The 12515-nt window shown below is 42.6% G+C and overlaps 1 protein-coding gene across 11 annotated transcripts in view; it reads left to right on the top strand.

Moving 5' to 3' along the window:
* LOC131679090 (protein sidekick) overlaps nt 1–10202 on the top strand; it is a 245334-nt gene extending 235132 nt beyond the window's left edge. For all 11 annotated transcript variants that reach the window (XM_058959731.1, XM_058959723.1, XM_058959714.1 and 8 more), the window contains 3 exons: nt 7004–7324; nt 7389–7729; nt 7838–10202. In XM_058959731.1, the coding sequence (XP_058815714.1) occupies nt 7004–7324; nt 7389–7729; nt 7838–8080 (905 nt within the window). In that variant the 3' untranslated portion in view covers nt 8081–10202. The remainder of the gene's footprint in view (nt 1–7003; nt 7325–7388; nt 7730–7837) is intronic.
* Nucleotides 10203–12515: the final 2313 nt, after the last annotated feature.

The following is a 12515-nucleotide window of genomic DNA, read 5'->3' as shown; positions in this document are numbered from 1 at the left end:
TGCGACTAGGCGATAGTGTTGTACGTCATGTCATGGCAGTCTAACCGACAACTAATTAGTTCGTAGATATAATTATTATATTGTGGTTTGATTTGAAAAAGGTCGATGTTAGTTTAACAATTTTGATTACTGGTATTTTTAGATTATTTTACTTAAATGGCTTACTGTCGACAATTTCTCCCGATAAGCGGAGTAATAATAATGATCTGAATCTGTATTTTTTAATGGATATAACATAGAACACATTTTGTTCGTTGAGATATTATTCTAAAAATAGGTTTACAACACCTATCGCATAATATGCATTTTACTGCGACGTATTGAGAGACGGGCTTGTCGTTGTGATATATTTCATGTGCTGTATTGCAACAGAGAGTGTAGATAGGAGGTTTGGAAAAACATGCTAACTACAGTCGACTTGGAGAAACATCACAACGCAAAACATCACATCTACAAAATATTAGCAAAGCTTTGGTATACTGTATGTGACATTTTGACCTAAGATTAAATTAACATGTAAAGAGTTATCATTTTTCTCTATTATTTATGGACGATAAGGAGTCAATGCTTTGCATTTATTTGGCATACTAAACTCAGTTTGTCTACATTTGTTAGATATTACGTTTTGAATAAACGGTATAGATATAATTCTGCGATAAAATGTCACATGATCATACAATCACATAATCGCAAGTCAGGATTAAAAGCAGCTTAGGTTCCCATAAATATGATTATAATTAGTGCTCTCGATTCGAAGTTAAATAGCGCTTAGTGTCCTTTGAAAGAACAACAGTGTGCTCTCGCAGTATAGGTACGCGGTGCCCGTCGTTAACTCATGTAGACAAATCCCATAGTAAGGACGTTTTGCAACACTCCTACTACAAGAATCATTCTCTCAATCCCTCGACACTAGTCCCACGAGCCACATGCTATAATCGCTGAATCATCGTCACTAACTTGTAGCACCTGACTGGTTAGGGGGTCGAACCTAATTTCGGGAAGGATCAATACGGGCTCGTAAACCCCTATTCACCAATCGATACCAGGGGTACTCACACGCTTACACCGTTAATAGGAATCAATCCGAAAGAGAACTGCGAACCAAATCTCACAACTAAGGACGCTCAAAACCTGCGCTTTAACGAATTAGCGAACAAGAGACACGTGGAACAAGCACGATTGTCGCTACAGGGTCGTTTAACACTGACGTCACAGGCTTTTGGTATCTCATGTTTAATAGGATTCTGTTCTTCGTTGATGGTTCATAAGACTGATTCGTAAAACCATTGTGCCAAAGAATGGCGGCATCGTCGCTAATATAGCTGATTATTGCTTGTCTTTATAATGTTGTGAGACGGAGGCCAAAACCCAAATAAAGGGTTTCCTATTTATTAACTGATTACTTTATTGGCTACGGCTAGTTCCTCTAAATGTTGGTGAGTTCCTTACACTCGTTTGATAAGCGTGGGATATCGAGGGTAGAACGCATCTTGTGGCAAAGTCATTAATATCACAAATTGGAACCCAGGGTTACAAACTATCCTTGAAACAGCCAACACCGTACTGTAGTAGATCCACGTATGTCGGTATAGTATCGGCGCTAACACAGTCAATCTTTACTTGCAGAGCACACATGTAGACACGATAGTTCGTCGTAATAAACACGTCGCAAGCAATGTCATTTCTTTCCTTCTACTGTGAACTGAGGCTCTTAGATTATCTGGACGAACATTAGAAAAAATCATTTAGGAGTGAGAATCGAAATCTACAAAATACTTAGCGGCTTATTTTCTTTGAACGGAAAGAAGAGTACAACCCGAGCGAGTTCTAGGGTGACGATTGATTCAAGCACCTCTTCCGGTAGAGCTGTGAATCACGATCCTGTCTCCGAACATGATACAACCATGGACGATCCTAAAATCGTCTTAGCTTCCAATCGTACGCTTGAGATTTGGTCAGCCTTTTTTGATGAAAAGATACACCTTTTGCAGAACTGAACCGGACTTGGTTTGCTCCTTGATCATGCTGAAACCATGCGGTAACTATTTGACGTTACTGGCCACCACTGACCTCAAGTCTTCTTCTTGGGTGGTACATGCTACGACAAAGTCTTTGTCTTGCTTAACATGCTGATTGATGAGTCGGAACAGTACATCGGCATCCCAGTAATAAGGTTGGCGAGACGTATTCCATGGAGAAATATTTGGAGATCAATAGACTTGTATTCCTTTTTTGGGTTTGTTGGGTTGATTCAATAAAAGCCTTTTCAGCAACGCCTTAAGCAATGTATTCCAAACGGTATCACCCAAAAGCTGATGAAATTTATTAATATTATGATTCATGGAGTATTTACGGTTACGTACATCGGTCAATTATTATATCTTGTTAATTCTCAACAACTATGGTTAGAATACGACAATACGCAATTCGCGTATCACCTAACCTCAATCGTGCACAATTCGAACGGTTGAGTGCAATTATTGGCTTTCTGGCACCTGTTTAAGTTTTAATTCAGAAATTGTATTTATGTAAATTCGTGGTGCCAAAGAATCTACTTACGTATATATATGCTTTAGATTGTATTTCACACGAATTCATTTAGGTGGTCTTAGCAAGTTTAATAGCAATTTTTAATTTTATGGCTCCTTCCTCTGTTCTATCTTGACGTATAATCCTACCATTTCAAACGGTCCTACTTCCATTTTCGTCTCCTCGAACCACTTGGTACGACGTGCGATAGTAGGAAGAAATTCCCGCACCCACCGGCGCCGGAACTAGTCTACCATTGTTCGGCATATATTCCAGTCGTTCCTGCAGGCCTGCCTTGGATCTGTCAGCGTCTTCGGAGTCTGCGTTACAGCGCTCGAGCTCATTAGAAGGCGGTTCGGTGTTAGAGCCTCCTGTTGCGCCGTCTCCAGAGGAAAGTATGTTAGTGGTCTCGAATTGACAACACCCTCAGCTTCCACAAGCAACGTTGCAAACGTTGCTTCGTTCGGCGTTCGAGAAGACTCCATTGCAGCGAGAGCGGTTTTCACCGACCGCAGGAGACGTTCCCATGCGCAACCCAATTCGAGGTGCTCCAGGTGGGTTGAGCACCCATTTCGTATTCGCGTTTGTGAACGTTTCGGCAAGCTAGCGCTCGAATTTGCCCGTGTCCAGCTTAAGTTCGTTACTCGATTCCACGAAATTTGTGCCCCTGCGCTGCGAATCTCCACAGGTGCTCCGACGAAACACCTAGTCGCCATCTTGCAATATTCCGTTGAAAGTGTGTGAGCGACTTCGAGATGGATTGCTCGTGTGGTCACGTGAACGGAGCTACCCATCCTGTTGCAATGCTTCGATTCCCCCGCACATCGATCGGCCCGAAATTGTCGACGCCTACGTAGGAAAACGGAGAAACGTACGCCTGCAAGCTGGCCGCAGGGAGAGGAGCCATTCGTGGTGTCGCTAGACGTGGCTTCTTGACTTTACACGACAGTCTCGCCATTGGCGTGAAGAAATCGTTGGTGGTACCCTTCAACCAGCAGTCTAGTCACTGGATGGCCCTTCGGCAATATTATTGGGAACGTAGTGTCAAACGCAGCGACGGTCGCAGCAGATATCCTGCTATCAGAACGTATAACACCTGCTTCGTCCAAGTACTGAGACAGTATATTTTGTTGGCATTCTCCAGTCGCGCCTGTTGTCCTGGATGTTTGTCCCGCATTACTGCTACCTCGTCCGGATACTGCTCACACTGCACCCAACGAAAGATTGTTGTCTCGGCCTTTGCTAATTCCTCTTGAGTGAGTGGTTCGTTCAGTCGAATTTCTTTTTTCACCGTTCGCTTTAGATTTTGTACGTAGCGATGAACGTGTACTACCGATCGATGCAAATGCGTCAGTTTCGAGAATCGCACCCACCTCACGTGGTACGATAACCTCCTTATGCACCAAACACGACCTCTGCTCTTCATCGGTCGTCGTGCCGACTGAATCTGAATCTACCATTATACCCAGACTCTCGACTGGGAAAAACTTCTCCACGAGCTCGTGTAGGGTCTGCTCGGCCTGCTGGCACTCGCATATGTGGAAACTAAGAACTATATCCCCTGACTTGTCCTGGCTGGATCCGCAAACCGTCCATCCCAAACATGATTTTGCTGCTATCGGCACTCCCGGTCGGCCTTGAGTGTCGCTTGAGTGTCGACGTAACGTGAGCGTTGTCGTTTCCGATGAGGATACGAGGTACCGCTTGATCGTAATCATCGACCGGTATGCCCTTCAGATACGAAAAGGCTTCTGTGAGTTCCCCGCTCCACAAGGATTGTCGTGGTAAGTCCAGTTTGCTTACGGTGCGCACGTCCGATAAAGAATGTTTGGATGCCCCTGACCGTTCTGCTGTTTCCAATGCGACTCGTTGAGAATTAGCTTCTGACCTCTTCACGTTCGCCGTCCACTGCAGGTGCAATGGATGCGGATGTTCTACAACCCCAAGCTCCTTTACCAACTCTTCGTCTATCAGTGTTCTCTCCGAGCCGTCGTCCAAGAAAGCGTACACGGACACAGACTGATTGTTCCCATACAAAGTCACTGGAATAATACGAAAAAGCGTAGTCTTCCCAGCGGAATGATGGTTGGTGACAGCTTTGGAATTATTTGGCTTAGCTTCACTCGATTCTTACTTGAATCCGTTCTTCGCACAAATTGACATCGTTCCTAAACTTCTTACAGTCACTTCCTGGCGACTTTCCGTTTTCCCTGGCCTGCTGGGCCTCATTTGTGACCCGTTTGGAGTGTAGCAAAGGGTGGTGTCGCCGTTGACATCCGTCGATGTCGCATTGCTTGCGCTTCTTGCAGGGGTGCCTTCCGTGTGCTCCAAGACAGAGCCAACACAAGCCGAGTTTCTGTATTGTCTTCCAGCATTCATCGACCGTTTTCTTGTCGAACTCTGAGCAGTGTTTCACTCGATGCTCCGGGTTTTTGCAGATGAGACACGCTGGGCTTGATGGACGTGTCGTGGTGCCAACTGCTTCTTCCTTCGTTGCCATCGGAGAAGATTCCTCCATTGAGTGAGCTCCGCAGAAGTTTTTGTCCTTTGCTCTTTTCTCCTTCACTATTCGCTGCTGCTGTACCGGTTGCGGCCTAGGAACGCAGTTCACGGTCACGTCGGATGCCGCTCGCACCAGCATCTGCATATACTGCGAGAAAGAACGGAGGTTCACTTCCCGGCAGCGCTGCTTGTATAGCGACCAGTCGAGTTTCATATGTGCTGGAAGCTTCTCTACCAACTCGAACAGTAGCAACGGATTGTTGAGATACGCTTCATGTCTCCCGGCTCCCAGATGATCACAGAAATTCTGTACCGCCATACCGAAACCGATAAGCGTATCGAGTCTTTTCTGTTTTGGCGCAGGTACCCCTCGGATCCTCTGCAACAACGTATGGATCAACAATTCTGGTCTACTATATAGTGTTTCCAGTGTAGCCAAAAAAATTCGGGATGCTCGCCGGTAGCAACAGTCAACTCCGCACCGACTTAATTAGTGCGCTCTTCACTTCATCTTCCATTGTGATCTAGTCCAGATTCTTGCACTCGGCCAACGCTTCTTGAACTAAAGCTCTCACGTTCGCTTCTCCTTCCACCGCTTCTACCACGAGTTCCCGATACATCGAGGTCTTGATCAATGGATTCTTCTTCAGCTCGAACATAATTTCACCCTCCTGATTGCGTCTGATTCTTACTATGTTCTCCCCTAACTCCTTCAGCGTAGATAAATTCACACTTTTGTCGATCGCAGTGTATGTCACGCCGCCGTTTGTTTTGACAACTAGAGCATCTCTCTTATACTGATCCTGGCGAGACCGAAGGACTTGTTTCTTCTTTTTAATCTTTCCACCCTTTTCTTTGTTTATCTCCATTCTTCAACGTTTTCTACGGTTTATCTCCTTTCTTCTACGGTTTCACTCTTCATTTGTCGGCTTTTTCACTGTCTTTCACCGACCTTCTTGGGCTTCTTCGATTCCTCCTCTCTTGGTGTCATTTTCATACCAGGCGTCTCATAGGCTTCTGCTTTCGCTATTTTAGTGGTCTTCAATGTCTTTTCGGCGTTTTCAGCTCTCTCCAGTAACGCTCTTTGTTCGCATTCGGCTGCTGCTACTGCGGATTTGCTGCTAATCACCAGATCCTTGATCTGTCCGTGTACGTTGCCCTTGCTAGTCACGAATTCGTAGAGCTCTTCAATTTTTTGCCTCAGCTTCGTCACTTTAAGCAACTTAGACTGCTAGTCATCTTCTGTAATACTTGATTTCGGTGTGTGCACCTGAACCCCTAGCTTTCCTTGGCGCCCTATTGGTTTGACGCTCTCGCTACTGCTTCTGTTACCGTTGCATTTACTGTTGCACTTGGTCGTTTTGCTGGGTCGGCGACCTCGTTAGCCCACCTTTGGCGAACGGGTTAACTTGCTTCGTTAGATTTTTTTAAAATATTTGTTCTAATGTACTATCCAGTGCTGCCTGCCAAAGATGTCTGAATCATGTTCCACAAGCCTGAGAAATTACTATTTGAAACTTACTGCAAAAAATCGTCACTCACCCTGTATTTTAGTGACCTAATATTGACTTAGAAAACATCTTTTTTAACTCCTCTAATTTATAAATTAGTTTTAAGCTTCATAATACATGTAATATGAAATAATTCGACGTGTTGAAAAGATCGTTCATTTTTAGCTGATTAACAGAATATATCACGGGAGTTTAAGAAGGCATTTTTTAGAGGCTATGGTGGACACTTGCTTGTTCATTTTTTTTTAATTAAAGCTTTTGTGCATTTCATTAACATGTTTTTAGCATTATTTAGCTGCTTTACTGCGAATGTTGCTTCGTTGTGTATAGTTTTTAATTTAATGTACAATATAATAATAGTACTAATCCTCTTCCAGCTTTAATCTCTAACATGTTGTGCCCAATAGTGGATAGATTACTGACGTATAGCTAAACAAATTATTTATCCCGCTCTCCAACAGACGATTCCCGTTGGGAAACGGTCGCCCGTACGACTAACGGTCCTATCCAGGAATTCACCGTGAGTTTCCAAAGTTTACTGCCATCAACTGCTTACAAGTTCCGGGTGATAGCCTACAACAGGTACGGCATCAGTTGTCCAGTCTACTCGGACGATGCCATTTTAACCCCATCGAAGCTATACATGGAGTATGGCTATCTACAGCAGAAGCCATTTTACCGCCAAACTTGGTTCATGGTGGCTCTGGCAGCGACCTCGATAATCATTATTATCATGGTGATTGCGGTGCTGTGTGTAAAAAGCAAAAGCTACAAGTACAAACGTAAGTGTCTAGCGGTCACTTGTCTACGATTACTTTGCATTCCTAAATAAACTTCATTCTACAGAAGAAGCTCAGAAAACGCTTGAGGAATCGATGGCCATGTCAATCGACGAACGGCAAGAGCTGGCGCTAGAGCTGTACCGATCCCGCCACGGCGTGACAAGTGCTAACGGAACACTCAATGGTACAGGGACACTAGGACGACGAACGGGCACTATTATCGGTTCTCGGAAACCGCAAACATCGGCTGCTGCGGCTGCTTCGCTGGGAAAATCTCCACCAAGACCATCGCCGGCCTCGGTTGCCTATCACAGCGACGAAGAAAGCCTCAAGTGTTACGACGAGAATCCCGACGATAGTAGCGTGACGGAGAAGCCATCTGAGGTCAGCTCCAGCGATTCACAGGTAGGGACGGGATTAGTTTGCCTTTAGTATCTCTGTCACCTTTTCTAGGGCGTCATCAACTGAATAAATAAGATATTGAAAGTTTGAAACTATCCCCTTCTTCCACAGGCCTCGGAAAGCGAGAACGAAAGCGTCCGCTCCGATCCGCACTCGTTCGTCAACCACTACGCGAACGTAAACGATTCGCTGCGACAGTCCTGGAAGCGCCAGAAACCGGTGCGCAACTACTCCAGCTACACGGATTCCGAGCCCGAGGGCTCGGCGGTGATGAGTTTGAACGGAGGACAAATCATCGTAAATAATATGGCCCGATCGAGGGCGCCACTGCCCGGATTCAGCTCGTTTGTATGACCTTCGTCCTGCGAGGGGATAATCGACGAACTGGACGCGAAACTGAAGGCCAGAAGCAATGGGCACGCGAATGGAGGGGTGTCTACTGGACGTGTTGCTTCCGGCATCAGCGGTAGCAAAAGCGAGAATCAGCTGTCCTGACGTGAGCTGAAGGACGAAGAGATTCATGCCAGAGGTAGCTGTAGGAAACTTGTTTGTGATACAAAAGTTTTACACTTGAAAATTTAGAGCGTGAGTGTGTTTGTATGTGTATGTGTATGTGAGAGAGTTTTATCGTAAGAGGTAGTGTAAACGCGAACCAGTTTTTTATTGTAGAGATGATGAGATTCTATCTAACAAACACACTGGCCATTTCTTTTGTGTGCGGTATGCATTCGAATATAACCAGCTACGTGAGAGAAAAGCATAATCAAAAATATGACTGATTTTTATTCTTTACTATAGAATATTCAAATTTAATTTAGGCAGAATTTAGTAAACTACCTTTATATCTACTTAGCAGCTGACTATTTCGATTTTAGTGAATATTATTCAGAACTAGAACTGACAAAATATCTACATGCTGTTCTGTACAATACTGAGCAAAACTTCAGAAGGGATATGTAGAAAGTAAAAATAATGAACCTCAATGTGCAAATTGACGTTTGTAATGCATTGTAACATTGCATAATTGAAAATATAAAATTAAAAATAGAAGTGGAACGTTGTTAGGTGCAATACGCAAAGCTACGATGTCATTCGATCTCAAATTTAATAAAAAGGCACAAATAGCGTACGATCCTGTCCTTTTGGTATACCGATTTAAAACTTTATTAGCATGTTTCTTGATGCTATCCTAATTCGGCATTATCTATACAGAAGGTTTTGCGTTTATTAGTAGCAAGCCACTAGAAGACAATCGCTTTGAGTTTCACAGCCATAATATTACATTTAAAATTGTATTCTTCAAATGTATACTTTGTTGGATTGTATTTATAACAAGAAGCTTTGTTTTTATAAAACTCGAACCGATTGTTTTAATAAGCATTTCCGGAAAAACAAGTCTTAAGCTGTAATAACTTAATAACATAATTGTCCACTGCCACATTCTATTCCATGCGTGCATCTTATATCGAGAATTTACACCAACCCTCCAAGGCCATGGAGCATTGACTATTGCCGTAGTTAAGGAAAACCAAATGATCCCTGTCCTGGATAGGGTGGAGTACAGAAAAAAGTATTGTATGAGTAGTGCAACATTCTTCCGGTTTGTTTAATCAGTTATTTGGTCGGATCGCTAGCGTTCCGATAATACCTACTTCCAGTTGCCTTATCATATTTAGGTTTAACTCCTTATTGTTTTATGACACGTTTTTTACGTGCGGTGTTTCTTCGATAAACATGCGCATTTTATGTTCTCGCGCCGTAGACTAAACAACAGACAAATGTATATAGAGACGATCGTTATACGAATGAGCAAGCAAATAATCAAGTTAGTTGTGGATAGTACTATACCTAGTTGAAACGGAGAATCATTTGTAGCATCTATGGAAATTTGTCTAGTTATTAGCATCACTACTTACTTTCAGTGATCGAGAAAATCCAAGTGTAAATGTATTCTTTTGTACAAAGTTTATACAGCAGAGTAGTAAATTATCGTAAGACTTCTAATTATTTTACCTAGCTAGCGAAAATAAGAAATTTATTAGAGTGTGAAACAAGCTGAATTAATAACTTCTGTTCCCAGATATGGAAATAGTCAGTACCACACAATGATGAATCAGAAACAAATGCATTTGTCAATAACAAATGAACAAAGCTTGCACAATACCTAGATGAAAAAAGAAATATTCACAAACAACCGAGAATCTGCAAATAACAAACAATACAATCGAATACACAATCTTTTTTGCCCCGAATCATGCCTCGATTCACGAAACAAACTGCTACTACTGTTATTCACGATATTCATTGCCTTCATAGTACAGTGCGTATTGTCATAGAAATCACCTGCAAAACTACGGTACGAAAATACGTCAGATCTACTTAAATCGTTGCTACAACAGACAGAGAATAAAACAAATGATGCCACTCTAATTATTCATAAGAAAAATGTGTATGAATAATACAAATGTGAAAAACAGATCCGTTTTTTTAAGCAATTAGTACGAGAAAGAAATATCATTTATAAATAAGTACTTTTACAGACAATCGTAGTTTTGCTGTTTTTCCAAAAAAAAAAATCAGAATTATTTTCATAAGATTGCAAGTTTTCGTGGTTGTTCTAGGGGGTCGCTCCTAAATTCTTGCATAGTATTCTAGTGAAAATATTACTTCGATATATACCTACAGGAAAATTAGTAAACAGTTTTATAGTGACGTCGTAATAATGATCGACAGAGGCGAAGTGTACAAAGAGCGGCTATCAATGTTAGTGAGGTCATATTGAAAATTTTCCCCAGTCTCCACTCTCTTCTCCGGGGAGTATTTAGATATTGATAGTTCGCTTTCTGAAATCCAATTGGTTTCTATCGTTCCATCGGGTACAACACGTGCGTGTAACCTACCTTTTTTGAGCATAATTTCCCTGCTGTCTCTGAGACTACCTACATAAAAAAATTACGCTGCGTTGTCATTACCGTGACGCCCGTTATACAATACTACCGAAACTTTCGAACACTCCGACGCAGTCGTGCTACTAGCCTGCGTCCATCTTAGTCGTATCAGTATTGCACTCGCAGGTCGTGAAGGATCCTTCAGCCTCCCTTCTCAGGCTAGTATGTTACTTTAGATGGTCAGCTCCCTATCAAAGTTTTGGTTCATAGCATGCCGTCGCGTACAACACATGATTCCCTGTTTGTCTACTAACAGAACGTTTGTGGACTGAGAACAAAAACACAGTCCTTCTTGTTTGTGCTCACTTTCTGCGAAATAAATCTTTCTCACCGAAACCTGGCTACGTGATAATATATTAAACGACGAGCCAACGATCGCAACTGTTCTACCAGTCAACTGCGTCGCGGAGGTGGTGTTCTAGCGATAGAGAAAAATCTAACTGAGATTGTACTGAAAAAATCTGCCACAGCCACAGCCAGGTAGATCATTATATGTTTGCTGCATTTATTTGAAGCCGAGCACCGATTCGGCCTATTTCCGCTACGAGGCCAAACACCGACGCTATCTGAACTAGATATCGACCCATCAAACTCATGGACCGGGGTCCAACGGCTTTACTCGCCTTCCGAAAGAAGGCGTGACCACCGATTTTTATGCATCGTAGAAAAATCTCAACCCAGTTGGCTGGTATTGAACCCAGACCAACTGGGGTGAGTGGCGGTCATGCTTACCACTCAACTACCGGCGCCGTCTACGATCCTGACATGTATAACGTTTCCTTTGCGATCCAAAATTTTCTAGACGAAGCCAACAGACGATAGAATGTACTTGTTGTAGAAGATTGCAATCTCCCTCATTTCTGGTGGATTTTAGATGACGATTTTAGGTTATACCACAGATAACAGACGAAAGGGTCGATTCGAAATGTGTGTAAATACCCGCTACTCAAATAAATTTAACCTCAGAAACACATTTGGCAAACGTTTGTAGATGGCGCAGTGATCGATGCAATGCAGTTGGAGTGCAGCTGTCAAATACTTGTAGCAAACGGTTGCGTAGACGACAATAGTGAAACATTGATTTCCAACGTTTATAAATTTGAAAGTTTACACTGGTTTTTGAAGAGATTTTGTTCCAGCTCAAATGACTGTTATCTGTGGTTCTATGTTCCTAAATATGCCAAATCGAAACAATAGCTGGTCATCACAGAAACGTTAATTGCTGGTGGTTTGTATCAAATCTGCTCTCCTAGCAACGTGAATGGACGCACCCTTTATCTAGCCTTCGTCAACAACACGGACATGTTCGAACTGATTGTGCCGCCAGTCATCTATACTCAAGGTAGACCGTCACTATAAATTATTCGTTTTAACATTTGATAAACGTTCTCTGATCGTGATGACATTTTTATACAATTAATGACGACCTCAATTTTGACTTTACTTGAGGCAACTTGGATGAAGTCTTAAGCCATTGGTGCATTCAATTGGATTGATGAGCTGGATGAAAATGATTTAGATCCGTAAGTTGATTTGGATGATTTAGATCAGGAAGTTGAACGAAATCTAACCGTTATTTCACAAAAATATTTAGTTCGCGGGAATCGAGTACTGATATACAACCATGCGCTGCTAGGCCCCACGCAAAACTGACTCAGATGTCACTTCGTTAAAAGTTCAATAACTTCTTTTAACAAAGAAGCCGGAGTGACTAGCAGTCTTCGACAAAGTTATAGACGGTTATATTATCTTTCTTATTTTCACTTACAGTGATAATACGATGCATACAGTGCCACCTAGCGGTGAAAATGCGTGATAGTGGGTTTTCTCCATGTAAATTG

This window comes from Topomyia yanbarensis, chromosome 1 (assembly GCF_030247195.1).
Source record: "Topomyia yanbarensis strain Yona2022 chromosome 1, ASM3024719v1, whole genome shotgun sequence".
Lineage (NCBI taxonomy): Eukaryota > Metazoa > Arthropoda > Insecta > Diptera > Culicidae > Topomyia > Topomyia yanbarensis.
Note: the sequence above shows the minus strand (reverse complement) of the source record. Positions and strands in the feature narration are given on the sequence as shown.